At 49.6% G+C, this 14,467-nt stretch overlaps 1 protein-coding gene across 1 annotated transcript; it reads left to right on the plus strand.

The window, feature by feature from the left end:
- The first annotated feature begins 2,503 nt into the window (after positions 1–2,503).
- CCDC198 (coiled-coil domain containing 198) lies at positions 2,504–14,125 on the plus strand. Its single transcript, XM_054828827.1, has 6 exons — positions 2,504–2,790; positions 5,887–5,963; positions 9,766–9,852; positions 10,538–10,636; positions 11,067–11,232; positions 13,438–14,125. The coding sequence occupies exons 1-6, from the start codon at positions 2,574–2,576 to the stop codon at positions 13,683–13,685; spliced, it is 894 nt and encodes a 297-aa protein (XP_054684802.1). The 5' UTR covers positions 2,504–2,573; the 3' UTR covers positions 13,686–14,125.
- Positions 14,126–14,467: the final 342 nt, after the last annotated feature.

Genomic DNA, 14,467 nt, shown 5'->3' on the forward strand with positions numbered 1-14,467 from the left:
AGCATGGCACTTGGAAATCAAACTGAACCTTAAATTACAGATTAAAGGCTGCATTAAATAACCTCCCAGTTAAAGGATGAGCTTCACATCACCAGGAGGGCAGTGATGAAGCCAGCCTGAAGCTCAGGCACACCTCAAGCATCCTTCCCCCCATCAAATGCCACCGGCTGGTGTTAAAGCCAGGTTTAAGCCAGGGGGGTAACACAGGATTACTTTGTGCTGTAGCAGGGGCATCACTGCTCGCTCTCGAGCTGAGCGGGTCAATACGATGCCGATAGCCACGATTTCCACCACTGCCCGTGCACAGCTCACCCGGCAAACCCCCCCGCATCCACCCAACACCCTGCACAGCCGCAGTCCAGGGAGCCTGAGTGAAGACACAAAGTGGTAATTTTAGCACAGCAGTTGCAAGTGATAATATTTGGGAGCCTCCTCCAGTACCATGGGGCCCTTCTGGGATCCAGTTCGACCCCAAATTTGCTCTCAGTTTGCCCCAGCAACCTGCAGGAAGGGCATCTTCTGGCAGCCCGCCTTCCTCCCCCCACCCCAAACCTACAGCCACTGCTCTCGGCCCCCTTGGCTGCTCTTGGCGCACCTTGCTTTACAAAGTAAAGGCATGAGAAGATCAAAGCGCAGCTCCTGCAGCTCTGAAGGACACAGATGCTGAGATTCTAGAGATTCACTGGGAGATATTGGTCCTTAACTGATGCAGCATCAAGGTGCTGAGCAGTGCTGTCAGGCTAACATCCTCAGGCACACGTAGCACAGAGCTGTACTGCAGCAGGGGACGTGGGACCTGGTGCTCATGGACCAGCCAGAAGGATACTGCATCACCTTTAAATGCAAAGAGGAGCATCTCCTCACCCAGAGATGAAGCGCTTGGAGCATTATCAACCTCAGCTACGTGTCCCTTTGCAATCCCTTTCCCTAAATCACTGTACCACAGGTGGGAAAACCCATATGGCTTGGAAAGAAACCTGGCCAAGAGAGGGGTTTGGTGGCATGGGGAGCAGTGGGACCCTGTGAGGACTTCAGCAGGGCCAGGACCACAGCATCACACCTAAGTGAAACACCCAGATACAGCACAGCGTGTGCTAGCTTTAACATCCACGTGGGTTTTTCCACTGCTCTGATACATCCGTCATTGCAGTTAATTCACAGCTTTCCCAAGCTGCTTAACAGGAATTACCTGTTCTCAGCAGGGGAAGGGGGGGAAAAAAAAAAAAAAGGAAAAATAGACGTTAAGCATTGAGAAACTCAGGAGGGAAGTAGGGTGTTGATTTTATATGTTCATTTGAAAAGAAAAATAAAACAAAAAAACCCCAGATTAAGCTACTCTGCTCCCTCATACCCTGTGTGACCTGTTGTGAAGCAAACTCACAAGTCATGTTGGTGCTTTGCAGCTGAAAACATGAACTCGCTGGGGTGCTCCAGGGATGAATAATTTCTTCTGGGAGATGCCACCCCCGGCCGGTGGCATTTTGCAGCTCAAACCTCCCCATTTCCATCAAGTGGGATTTGAGTGGTTCATCCACCAGTCTACTGGCCATGAGTGCTGGACACTTGGCTCTGCCATGATCCTCATTTCCCTGCACAACCCTACTCCCAGCTCTCCTCTCCCAAGAGAAAAGCCAAGAGAGTCCCTAGTCGCTCCAAACCAATATAGTATTGCTCCAGGAATCCCAGTGGGATGAGCTTCTGCTAAATAAATCCCAGCTCCAACACCATTTGGGGCTCTCCCTCACACTCTTGGTGTTTGCTGGTTTCCATGTGTTTCACAGCAGACCCCACAGGTGCTCTGACCTCCTCCCACAACTCCTGCTGCAAAACCCACCCTGCAATATTAATCTTGTTGCATAAGTAATCCTCCTTCCATGTTTTCCAACCACTCCGCCTTGGAAATGAATGGATCCCTACAGCTCTGAGGATGCTGTGCCCTCTGAACCCCCTATCTGCCTGGGGAGCAGATGGAGAAGTGCAGATCTCTCCCTTATGCACCAATCCTGCATTTGGCCCAAATTCTCCAAAACTGCAGAATATACTCACTTTGGCTGATGTTTTCAGGTGGTTTTATGCTAAAGCTGCATTTTTCCCCATCCGCACCACCAACCAGCAGGAGCAAGAGCCAGCCCCTGTCCCCAGGCTGCTTCTCCCACACAGGGTGGGAGATGCTTTAACGCTTTTGGTGCTCTGAGGATTGAATTTCCTTCTAAAAACTAAAGATTTAGCAGAAGAGATGCTTGTAGAAGTACCTCCAGGTCAGGTAATGGCCAGCTGAGGTGGTGCCCTGGTTGAAAAAAATCACTGGTAGGTAAAAAAACCAAGTTTCCCCAGGGCTTTGGCACTGGGTCCCCAAACTGCTTTCCACTTCTCCGTCAGCAGCAACCACCTCTCATCCTGCAGTGGAATGGCTGGGTCAATGTTTAACTGAGCAGGAAAGGACGTGAGGGCATGTCCGTGGGAGCCAGCCCCAGCCTCGGTGGCCGGCAGGGAACTCCCTGAGTCCTTCTTCATTCTGGGAGGATGGTGCATGAGGTGTTTTCCTTCTCCTTTCAAAGCCACTGCTCTGAAAAATGGGCCTGAGCTCTTCCAAGGCACACCCCAAGGTGACCAAGGTGGCACCAATGAGCACCAGGGAGGACCTGCCCGCTCTCACCACCCCGTATCGACTCCCCAGCATGTCAGGAGCGCTCAGCCTGCACCCACCGGCCGCAGCGGAGCGGGGAAAACCCATGTTTCACCTGCAACTTCCACCTCTCCGGGAAACCTGGTACGGGAGAGCCTCTGCAGGTAAGGGGCTCATCAACAAATTATTGCGAAGCGCAGGGCAGAGACCCAGGGGGCATCAGCCAGGGGTTTGCTTGCTGCAGCGCAGGGTGGTTGTAGGTCTGTGCTCATGCCGTTCTGCGTCAGCAGCTTTTTGCTATTTCCAGGACACTTTAGCTTTGGGAAAACTTTTTTCCCCACCTCCCTTCTCCCCCCACCCCCCCTTCCAACCTGTTTGAAAAACATCTCAGTCAACAGAGCCCCGATCCCAGGCTCCTTGCTCCCATCATTTGTCCCCTGGGAACAACCCCACTCCCCAGCATCGACCTGGCATGCAGCGACAGCAGCCTGCGCCCGAGCAAGCCCTTGTACAGCAGCCCCGTAACTCCCAGTTATACACCCGTTCTGCTCACCTGCCACCACTGGGCACATTGCTATTGTTAGCTTAATTAAAATTAGATTCTGGGCAATCTGCTCAGCAGGTGAAATTCAGCATTAAAATAAATTTTAGCCGTGTCTCGCACAGGGCTCATTTCATAAGCCACGAGGCAGAGGAAGGCAAATAGCGTAGCTGTGAGGGGCTTTCTGCAAGTGGCACCGTGCAGCCTCTCCTGCAGCCTTTCACAGGGGGGGTTTAAGCTCCATCCATACCCAAACCCTTCCCGGAGGCGAGGAAAGTTTGCACACATCTGAAAGGGGATGCGTAGCTCTGCGCGACGAGCTGGATGGTGACGGACGGCTTCCCGCAGCCACGTTAGGTGAGCGTGGGGGGAAACCTCCATGAACGCAAATGTGGTTTGAGAAGGAAGGAGGATCTGCAGCCCTGGCACCCTCCTCCCCTCTTTTCCATTTCCAAAAATGAATTTCTGACACACACACTGAGCAGCTTTAACCACCATTGCTACGCTGGCGGCTGGATGTTTCCTCCAGGATCTTCCACCGAGAGGCGTCAGGAAATGGTGAAAGCAAATAAACCTCTGGCATGATAGCAATGACGTTCCCAGAGCCGGAGGGCCTGGCATGAATACAGATCAGGTCTGGCTGTACAATATGGGGTTTCAAGTACTTCGTGACAGCAAGAACAACCAAATATTCCTGTTATGGAAAATCATCATCACTGGGCATTTAACAAGTGCTTGTAAGATGTGTACTTTTATAAAAATCCTTAAAAACCCCCTCAATAAATGTCATTTTCTATTACTTTTCATTTTCAGAAATAAAAAGAGTATGCTCAAGAGTACTTGAGCGACGTATTAGCTTGAGCTGCTGTCTAAATAAGCAAAGCCTCCAAGAGAACAGGTTTTGTTTAGTTTATGAGGGTTCATCTTGACTTGTGTTAAATCTCGCTTCCTCCAGTGAGGAGGATCTGCTGCTACTAAAGTGCAAGGGTAAAAAAAAAAATAAAAGTCATGAGAATTACTTCAGCTCAGGCCCCGTGCTGCCTCGGCGGTGGCTGTCGGTGGGATGACGGTCCCTCCTTGCTGGCATCATGCAGGTGTGCCAGGGACCATCCCTGCCCCAGGACCGAGCAGGTTTGGGCACAGCGAGCACTTGGCTCCCAGTTCTGGGTCTGTACAGGATAAGGGCAAATCTCCTACAAGACACGTGCATGGATAGGATGAGAGGGAATGATTTGTAAAGAAAAAAAATCCCAAACACGCACAACACAAACCATCACACCTCAGAAGGGAGAAATAACTTCCCACACCCCTCACCAGAACAAGCTTCTCCCAAGCCCCAGCCCCTTGCCTGTGCTGCATCCCACGTTCCCAGCACCGTGAGCCACCTCCTTACATTTTACTTCCCCCTTAGAAATTCCTTATGCACTAATTTGTCCTGCAGATTGAGAGGCAATAACTTAATACCCTCCTTTTGCTATTACAAGCTGCTATTTCAGCGCCTGCTCCCCAGCAGCTGAAGTCTGTCTCCGGAGGAGCCGCCTGCGCTGGAAATTTTCACTTCAGGCACCCATTCCTGCACGCGCGGAGCAGCCGCAGCTTCGCTCAGAGGTTAATCATTGCTGGTGCTCAGCAGAGCCCAGCAATCATTTATCCGATGGAGTCACCATCTCCTCCCATACCCCAACACCCTCCATCGCCTTCTATCTCTCTTCTCCAAGAGCCCTGCCTTGGCAATCTTACATGGGGCTCATTTAAAGGGAACAATGAAGTCTCCCATAGAGTGACCTCCAAATTATTATTTTTCTTTTTTAATATAACTATTAAATTTGGTATCAACTATAATTCCTGCCCTTTATCCCTGACCCTCCTCCCCTGTGGCCACCTTGGGGCTCCCACCATGTGGAAGCAGGAGCTGCTCAGCAACACCTTGCTCAACTCCACATATAAAATGATATTTGAATGCACCAAGACAGTTTTTCGGGACAAAATGTGGGATAGAGAAACTCTTTTAACACAAAGAAATACTTACTTCACATGCAAGTATTTCTTTGTGCAAGAAAAAAAAAAAAGGCAGCAGCGTCCACCCAAGAGCACCAGTGCAGAACGCAGCCGAGCCCAGATCATGTTCAGGCCTCAGCAAAAACTCTGCTTTAATAACTAACAGGTCATCACTGGTGCACAGCAGGTTATTTTGGGCTGATTTCCAAAGACAGTGAGGGTCTGTGATCGTACTGCTTGCCTGTCCATAACCCACTAATTTCTGAACCCGCTGGCTGGCTGTAGTCCAGCTCTGTTGTGGTCAGTAAAAACATCCGAGATGTTTCTCAGTTCCACCAAAAAACAACAATAATAAGATCGCAGGGACTTAGCAGCAAGAAGAGATCCAAACTGCTACCCATTCCCCATTTTAAAAGTCTGGGGAGACCACAGGAGACATGGAGGGCGGTTATTGTCACATATAGGATGCATGAAAGGTTGTAGAGGGAAGTAGGAGAGGTACGTAGCAGATGTTTGTTAGAAACTGCAGGCACAGATACATCCACGCTTCAGTTCTGAGGCTAACAGAATAATTCATACCGTGTGTTACTGTGCTATCCTGAGAGAGACTTTAGTGGGACATGCCAACCAAAAAATAGGGCAGAAAACTGTTGCCAAGTACAGCCTAGCAGTTGATGATCACCCAAAAGTAATTTCATCCATTTCTTCTCTAATCCTTAAGGGCCCCTTTCTTTCAACACCGTGCCAGAAAAGGGAGAAACCAGCATCATTAAACAGCACCCACCTCGAAGACCTCAAGTAAGGCGAGTTTGAAAAGCTCCTTATGACTTGCTCCGATTGATCCATTGACATGGGCTTTCTTGGAGATGTGGGCACATGTCACAGCACCATGGTGTGGGGGAACAAATATCCTAGAGCAACGCGAGTAGGAGGTCTTGTCTCTAGATGATCATCCCCAGATGAGCTTTATCACCAGCCCAAGTCTGATATCTGTTGCAGAGCGGGTATGTTGACCACAGAGGTTATTTTTGGTTCATTAGCACAAGGGAGAGGACTTGACCTTCTAAGAAGGGCCAAAGTGGGGCCAATGCAGTGAGGCCTTGTCTTTGCCCTCCTGCCTGACTCCATGGGTCGTGGCTCACTGGACAACCCTCAGGTGTTATGGAGATACCCAATGAGGACATGTGTCCCAGAACTGGCCATGAGGCCACCTCTCCTGCAATGACCCACTTTCCTTTGTGGTGTCCGGCTACCTGCAGCCAAATCTTAGTGCCCACATCAGGCTAACGTGGCCAAGACAGAGCCCTCAACTTGCATCATGTGGGGCTGGTTTTGGATTTTCAGGCCAAATGTCCCATCAAGGTCTGGCATCAGCCTTGGGGGCAGAGAGCCAGGTAAAGCAGACAGACGTGCTTAGCAATAGGGGCCAGTGAAAGTACAGAGCAATTATTTTAAGTTTAATAATTGCTATGCATGCCGGGTACCTACACGTACCTTCACCTTCTCTCAATAGCACTGTATATGCAAGCACACACACACATCTGCATATCTAGATATTAAAAAAAATCCTCCCCAAACAAAACACAAAACACCCTTGTTCACTCCTCCATGACCTTCCTTTCCCCTTCCTGCACTTCCCAGATCCCTTCCCCTCCAAGCCCTGAAACCCATGACTCTGCCTGACCTGGCAATCTGGTTTTTCCCTGCGCAAGAGTTAACACAACATAACTAAAGCTCAACAAATATATTTATATCCATATAATTTGCTGCAAAGAAGGAAAGGAAACACTGCTAGTATATCATGCTACACAAGGCTTAGAGATGCTCTTTCATTTAAATTTAGAAAAAAAAAAAAAAGACAAGAGGCCCTCCACATACATTTTCTGTGCTGATATTTTTATGCACTGATGCTTTTATACAACACAAAACCTGGGTGAGGCTCAGGCCATCGCATGCTCACAAGGCTAAGCCAGAGCTGCATTACCAGGGCTGTACAATTCCCACCATGAATCACGTTATTTAAAACCCAAACCCAGAGAAGCACACTGCTTTCTGTGCTCCACCTACATTTCACTGCTGCTCCACACCCTCCCAAACCAGCCAGCAGTACCTTCCAACTCCCCATCTCTTACCTGATCACTATTTAAGATGCAAAGCTGTCAGTGCTTGGCCAAGACTGAGCTCTCCCTCCTTCCCTACAGAAAGTCAGGGAGGGATACTGGGGAACACCAGGCTCAGCCCTGCTCTGGATGCCCCAGAGCTGCAGCTCCCCCAGTTTGCTCCTCAGATCTTTGTCCTTCAGAGCCCTGGCCTGAGGATCTCAGCTGTGTTTCTTCTCTGCTGCTTGGCCCAAGTCTGGGGGCTCCAAAACTGAGAACAAACAGAGTTCAGAGGAATAAAATCAGACAGGAAAAGGGGACAACTTCAGCAGACCCATCCAAGGAGCACAGCAAGATAGCCTGCTCAAGGAAGCACTTGACTGAAAACACCTTCCTTCTCCCCATGCTCTCATTTAGGCAGGACTTTTAATTAGCAATTAAGGGCCAATGCTGTACCTGCTGCTGAGACCCTTCTAGGAGAGCCCAGCTGCATGGGGCACATCAGCTGCCTAATTAGGTGGCTGGAGAGAGTCCTCAGCAGTCGGTGGTTGGGGACAAACAGAGGCAAATGGACTTCTTGGCTGTTTAACCCATGAAAGAGATGTGTTTGTGCTGACTGGCCATGTGCTCCTCTGTAGCACTCCTGTAGGTGCAGGGTCATCCCAGCACTGGGTGCAGCCTGGACCAGCTACCACTGGTCATCTTCCATCCCAGCCACCTATATAACCCCTTGCAATTAAAATCCTTGGGTGAACATCTCACCTCCCTGCGCTGCTTTGAGACTCCTTGGTTCCTCCTCAAGAGCATCTACACTTTCACAAAATTCAGTGACAAACCCTCTGCACATGTCCCACAACAGCAAACCCGCTGAAGCAGGGCTGCTTTGCTCAAGCCTTCCTTGCTGTGATTAAGGTCTTTTTAATAAAATAAAGAACAGAGGAGCCACCAGACAGGGGCAGTTGAAACCCAAGCTGCGGCTCTGGTCAAGACCAGGGGCTTCAGAGAGCACAGGTGGCCACCAACCATTGACGATGTGTCCCTGGATTTGGTGGGAGGATGAGGCAGCAGCACCTGGAGTGACACCAGCTGCCCCCAGTGAACCGTCACGTGGAATCGCAGCCTCATTTAAAAATCTCCTACCAGCATGTAATTTTTAGTCATCGATCTTATTTCCATTATGGTTGTATTTATGTATTATTAAAACACTGATAATACACGTTGCAGGAGAAAGGCACTGTTAATCCTACCCTGCGCTTCCTCCGTTGCTGTTAGGGAGTGTAAACAGCACCAGCAAAAGCCTTTTTCCCTGTGGGAATATTTTCAAAGATAACGGAGCGGGATGACGTGGCCTTCTCAAGGACTTTTAGAGGATTTTTGGTCAGGGAGTATTTCCAGAGAAAAAATCCCATGAGGTTCACAGAGACAAAAGAAAAGAGTCAATTTTCCAGCCTGCGACACAACTTTAGCTGAAATCCTGAAAGTGCTGGGCGCAGTGAGATGAGCCGATAGATGCGGGAGTTAATTTGCCTTCAGCCACCCGGTGCTGACTGCCTTGGTGGCATCTAGGAGTGATGCACAGCCCGGACCGCAGTTTGTGGTGTCACATGCTGCCATCTAGTGCCATTTTTTAAGCTTCATATTCAGTTTGGTGGGTTTTTTTGATGCTGAAAGACATGCGAACTTGGCATTTGGGGCTGACGGGGGGTGTCTCCTTTACGTGATGCTGCTGACTTTTTTTTCTCCTGCATTACTGCGTAGACTTACAGGATGTTTCAAAGTCACAGCTCAGGCTTTGGCAGCAGTTCACTGCAGACAGTCAGAGACATGTCACCATTTAGAGGACACTCCAGTTCATATTCAAGAGGTTAATGATGTCCCACATAAAGTCAGGCCTTACTGATGAAGTTCTTGATGGTGTTCCCCTTTTATGAAAGCTGGACTGAGCTCCCATCCTAGAAGGGAGCATCCTACTGCATCCAGCTCTGGGGTCCCCAGGGCAAGAAGGACATGGAGCTGTTAGAGCGAGTCCAGAGGAGGCCATGAAGATGATCAGAGGGCTGGAGCACCTCTGCTATGGAGACAGGCTGAGAGAGTTGGGCTGGTTCAGCCTGGAGAAGAGAAGGCTCCGGGGAGACCTTCGAGCCCCTTCCAGTCCCTGAAGGGGCTACAGGAAAGCTGGAGAGGGGCTGGTGACAAGGGCAGGGAGTGACAGGACAAGGGGGAATGGCCTGAAGCTGCAGGAGGGGAGATGGAGATGAGATGTGAGGCAGAACTTCTTCCCTGTGAGGGTGGTGAGGCCCTGGCACAGGTTGCCCAGAGAAGCTGTGGCTGCCCCTGGCTCCCTGGCAGTGTTCAAGGCCAGGTTGGATGGGGCTTTGGGCAACCTGGGCTAGTGGAGGGTGTCCCTGCCCATGGCAGTGGGTTGGAACTAGATGGGCTTTGAGGTCCCTGCCAACCCAAACCATTCTGTGATTCTATGATTATAAATATTGTACTTATAGAGGCTTGAACCTGCTGGCCTTCCACAAGCAATTACTCCTACAAAGCCCTGGAGTCAGCAAGAAGTGGCTGCAACCCCAAAAATGAAGGTAAGGGCATGGGTTGAGCTCCATGCATGGGTCATTGCTAGCTGCAGGGTCTCACAGTTTGGGCACCCCAAGGAGCAGAAATTGGTGTTTTACACTTGGGCTGAGCCCAGGAACTGGCTGAAACACCAGTACATGGGTGAAGGGATACAAAATAAGGGAAAAGTTTCTGAATTTCCAATATGAAAATTCCCTGGAGAAAGCAGATCTGCTGAGCCAGGACCTTAAATATTTTTGAGGCTAAAGGTTTGAGGACCACTTTTTAAAAATGGCTGAGCAACTTGAACACCCATCGTTTGCAGTCGTCAGGAAGAAAGCTGCAAGCACTGTGTGCCGTAAATACCCCCTGCAACCTCACACGTGCAAAAGTGGTTCCTCCCTTTGGATCGTGAGATTATCTTGGACAGCTGACTCAAAGTGGTAACACCTTGGGGGGGGGGGGCAGAAGCATGTATACATTGTTTTAATTAAGATTTTTTTTTCCATTGTGCCCCAGAGCTGTGAGATAAACTGCAAGCACAGTAGAAATCTCTGCTAAATCTCTGCAAGTTGGCTACACAGGGAGACGCTCGCTGCCTTTATCCGGGGAGTGCCCGAGGGGCCGGGCGTGGGTTTGCGAGCTGGTGGCTGTTCCTTTCTCTTTCAGAAAATGCAGGTGTATTTATTTATGTTTTTAAACACCTCGTAGGCTCTGGAGAAGAGGGGGCAAAGCCTGAGACACCTCCCTGGCAGGCGGCAGCACTTGCACAAGCTGCAGATGCTGGATTTGACCCGCAGGCGCCGAGAGGTAATGCTGAGATGGATTTGAGGAAAAGCTGGGGCTTCCCCTCTCAGACAGGGGTCTGCCCATCCCTGGTGTCTCTCCCATGGACCAAAAGGCTTAAAGCCTGTTGCTGGGAAGTGGAAATGAAGCTTTCCTTGTGGTTTAGGGAGAGGTGAGGTGGGGAGCATCCCCAGGGTCCCCATGATCACTAATTACTTCTGATTTTTGCAATGCTTTGCCCTCATCTGGCTGTGGCCCACACAGAAACCAAAAAAATCTCTGTCTGGGTTGTGTTCTGTCACGTACTTAGTTTGGCAAATACCATTTGCCCTGGTTAAACTACTTGGCTGCGTAATTATTTTCAGCCCCAGCTCCCTAATGATACGCCGCATCGAGCTGTTAAAACGTGTTTGCTCCTCTGCTGCTTGTGTTGACAACTAGTTTGCAAACCCAGGCAGAGCTGAAGCGAAATCTCCACAGGGAGGCAAAAATCAATAAACAAAAAATCAAGGAATTCAGCCCGAAGAAAGTCCTTGACACTCTCCAGAGAGGCGACAGCGCCGAAAGCCAAGACCTCGTCCCTGCTGAGCACAATCAGCGTTTTCATGGAGACGACCGTGGTAAGTAGAATAATTTTCCAAGGAGAAGTAAAACTCTCCAGCCACTTAAATGCCATCAGAGAAGTTTTCCTATGGAAGCTGCTTCCACTGCTCTATCTCCTGCCGTGACACATTGCAAGTTCAAAAGACCGGGGGGATGTGGTCCTAAGGCAAAGCGTTAGGATGCCTCAGAGCAGGTTGCTGGTCTCTGGGCTGCTTCTCTGATAGCATCCAAACAGAGCTCAGTAGATGTGAATTAAGAGCCATGGAATAGCCATAGCGGCATAAAAGCAAAGTCCTCAGGGCCAGGCCCCTGCAGGAGCAGGTTCCCAATTGGCAGTCGCTAATTAAAACCTGCCCTGACAGCTTTCCTTCAAGCATGAGACATGAGTTACTCTGGTAGAGTCTCTACTGTAACATGCATCCATCCTTGGGTGGGGAGCCAAAGCCAAGCCCCAGCCCCACGCTAACTCAGAGATTGCCCCGTGCAGGCACAGAGCTGGTCCCTTCCTGGAGGGAGCACAGGGTAATCATCGGTGAGTACGCAACTGTGTGGTTCCCCGGCAAAATATACCAGGGCGTGTGGTGCAAACAACCAGCTCAAATCTTCAGCGAGGGTCAAGCAGGGTGGGCTTCAGAAGGGCTCTTCTACTGCACCAGGTTGGTTACACCTCAATTTTTTCTGCTCTGGAAAGGAAAGCGTGATGTTCCCTTGCAGCAAAAGGGAAACCTGGATGATTTGAGATCGCTGGTTATTTTCAGGGACCTTGTGAGGCTGGTTTCTGGGAGAAAGTCAGCCTCGTCTCTACTCCTTGACATGCATGAAGGACTGAAGGAGGGTACCCTTGTACATTTTGGGGTGCTGAACCCTGCAGCGAGTCTTTTTTGGCAAAGCAGCCTTGGGCATGTTGGGAAGCTGGAACTGGTCTCAGCAGGACACACTGCTGAACAGCTTGAAGGACCCGGTCTAGTGGAGGGCGTCCCTGCCCATGGCAGGGGGGTTGGAACTAGATGGGCTTTGAGCTCCCTTCCATCCCAAAACATTTTATGATTCTATGGTTCTATGAAGGATAACAGCAATACTCCTTGCTGGCGAGGCCCAGGAAAGAGATTGAGAAGGAGCTGCTTGAGCAACAGATGCCAGAAATTTGCTCCCAGCTTCATCATTGCATGGTCCACCACAATGTTGTATTCATATGCACGGTGTAGCCTCTGGACTCCTGCCCATCTTTAAATGACTACGGGGTAAATGTTATAGTCACTGAGGTTACTCACTTTTTAGAATTGGTTTTATATGGAAGCCACTTCCCACTGCCTAGAGCCAGGCAATTTCCATCACAGATTTGCATCCCTCTGGGTGATGTGTAATTAAGGTGAGGTGTTCCCGGTTAGACAATTTCCAGCCATGGCTCTGCATTACTTTCAACGTCTGATGTGAAAACACATCAGGTGAAATTCATTTAATGGCGACAGATCTCAGCCTCTCTCGGGCAGGTCTCCCTGCTGCAGCCCACGCCATAGCGCAGGAAGGAGCACGGCACAGTCTGCGTGCCAGCGACGCCAGCAAACGCTGAGCAGGGGCTTTTCATTCCCCCACATGCCTCGAGGATGGGAGAGCGGCAGGAACAAATGTAGCATAAATCTGGAGGGCTGACCCACAAGTGTTTTGGATTTGGCCATGGCTCTGATCTAAGCTTTGGGGCACCCATTGATGCAGGCTGGGGGAGGAAGTGGGGGGTTTGAAGATGCCAGGACGCACAAGGTGACCTTACTGTCTCCAACAAGGGGGAATTAGAAGCGGATCTGAGCCATCACTTTGTACTGACATCCCCGAGGCACGAGCCCTTTTCTGCTTTGCTTGCACGTGACAACCTTCAGCACAGGCTGGAGATGTATCGGGGAGCGTAAAAATGCTTACATCAGTGAAAAACTTGTCTGCTGGTGAGGTTTCACCAGGAGAAAGGGGAACAGACTTGGCTGTGCCTATTACCTCGTGTTTCTTCACCTCAGCTCTCTTCTGCTCAGGGATAAAACCATACTGCATCTTGCCTGACTATATAATTTCACCAAATATAATCCTGAGTATATTATACCTGGCCCTGCCCAGCCCTGATCTTCTTTACATGCCTCCAGCTGCCCATAGCCATTTCCAGCTAAACTCTAGGGGACTGGGCATGTAGCTTCACAAAATTATGATTTTTTTTGTTTTATTCCCCCCCCGCCAAGGAAACACGTGGGGTGGAGGACTCTCCAGGCAGCATGATGGGGCTGAACTTTCTCCAGGCAAGAGCAGGAAGGTTGACCTGTGGTTCTGCAAGGAGTCACGGACAAGGGATCTGTTCTGGGACACCTCCAGCACGGGCTCTGAGGAGTGGGATAGGGAAGAGAAGAAGATTTACCGCAAACCTACTCTTGTGAGAACCAAGACGGAGAGAGTTTCTCTCTTTGATGACTTCTTTGATAAGGATTTCTAGTGTCATGGGTTGGGATGAGAGGGATGTGCCAAAGAAACAAGCCCCACGTCTGGTGGGGCTGGATGGATGGACTGAGGGTGGAGACACGATGTCCGCAGTAAGTGGTGTTTCTGGGAGTATGGGCCAGTGGAAAGGACAGCTGGAAATGAGGAGATCGCTGATGTGGAGTGAATAACGACTGCCTGGGTCATGTGGCTGAATCAAAATATCTGGGGGAAAAATAACTTGGACAATGAAGTAGGGGGAGAGGGAGGAGGAGGAGGCTGGCAAAAAAGCCAAGCAGAAGCTGGAAAATATTCTGGGTTAACCTCAAATATTAAGTTCTAACTGAAATGAAATATTTCGCTTGTCTTTGGATTACTCAGCCTTTCTGTTTAACTAGTTTTTAACATTATATCCTTTTCTAAACCACAAAAACCCAGTTCAAAATGCAAGGTAAAATGATTCATTTAGGAAATCTTTAAAATAAATATTCTGGTATTTCTAAAATGCCTTTTTTGACTTTTTTTTTTTTTTTTTGGAATTTCCTCTCCTTCCCTGCCCTGAACACACTGAAATACAAATACTTTCTTAAGTACTAACCTCCAGTTTTATGGCTGAACTTCTAAAAAGCTGGCTTTCATTCACTTGCCTTCTCTGTTCAGGGGTCAGTGCTGCACAGTGAGTGGTGGAAACTGAGGGATCTCCAGCATCTCCTGCTGACACGTAGCCCAGTGGTGCAGTGTGCTGGTCGAGGCTGCTGCATCCACCAGGAATTTGGTCAGGCTGCCCTGTTGCAACCT

Source organism: Grus americana, chromosome 5, assembly GCF_028858705.1.
Source record: "Grus americana isolate bGruAme1 chromosome 5, bGruAme1.mat, whole genome shotgun sequence".
NCBI lineage: Eukaryota > Metazoa > Chordata > Aves > Gruiformes > Gruidae > Grus > Grus americana.

Coding starts and splice junctions, on each gene's coding strand:
- CCDC198 (XM_054828827.1), top strand. CDS start 2,574: ATGGGCCTGAGCTCTTCCAAGGCACACCCCAAGGTGACCAAGGTGGCA. Junction 2,791..5,886: donor GTACGGGAGAGCCTCTGCAG/GTAAGGGGCTCA, acceptor CTAATCCTTAAG/GGCCCCTTTCTTTCAACACC. Junction 10,637..11,066: donor TGACCCGCAGGCGCCGAGAG/GTAATGCTGAGA, acceptor TTGCAAACCCAG/GCAGAGCTGAAGCGAAATCT.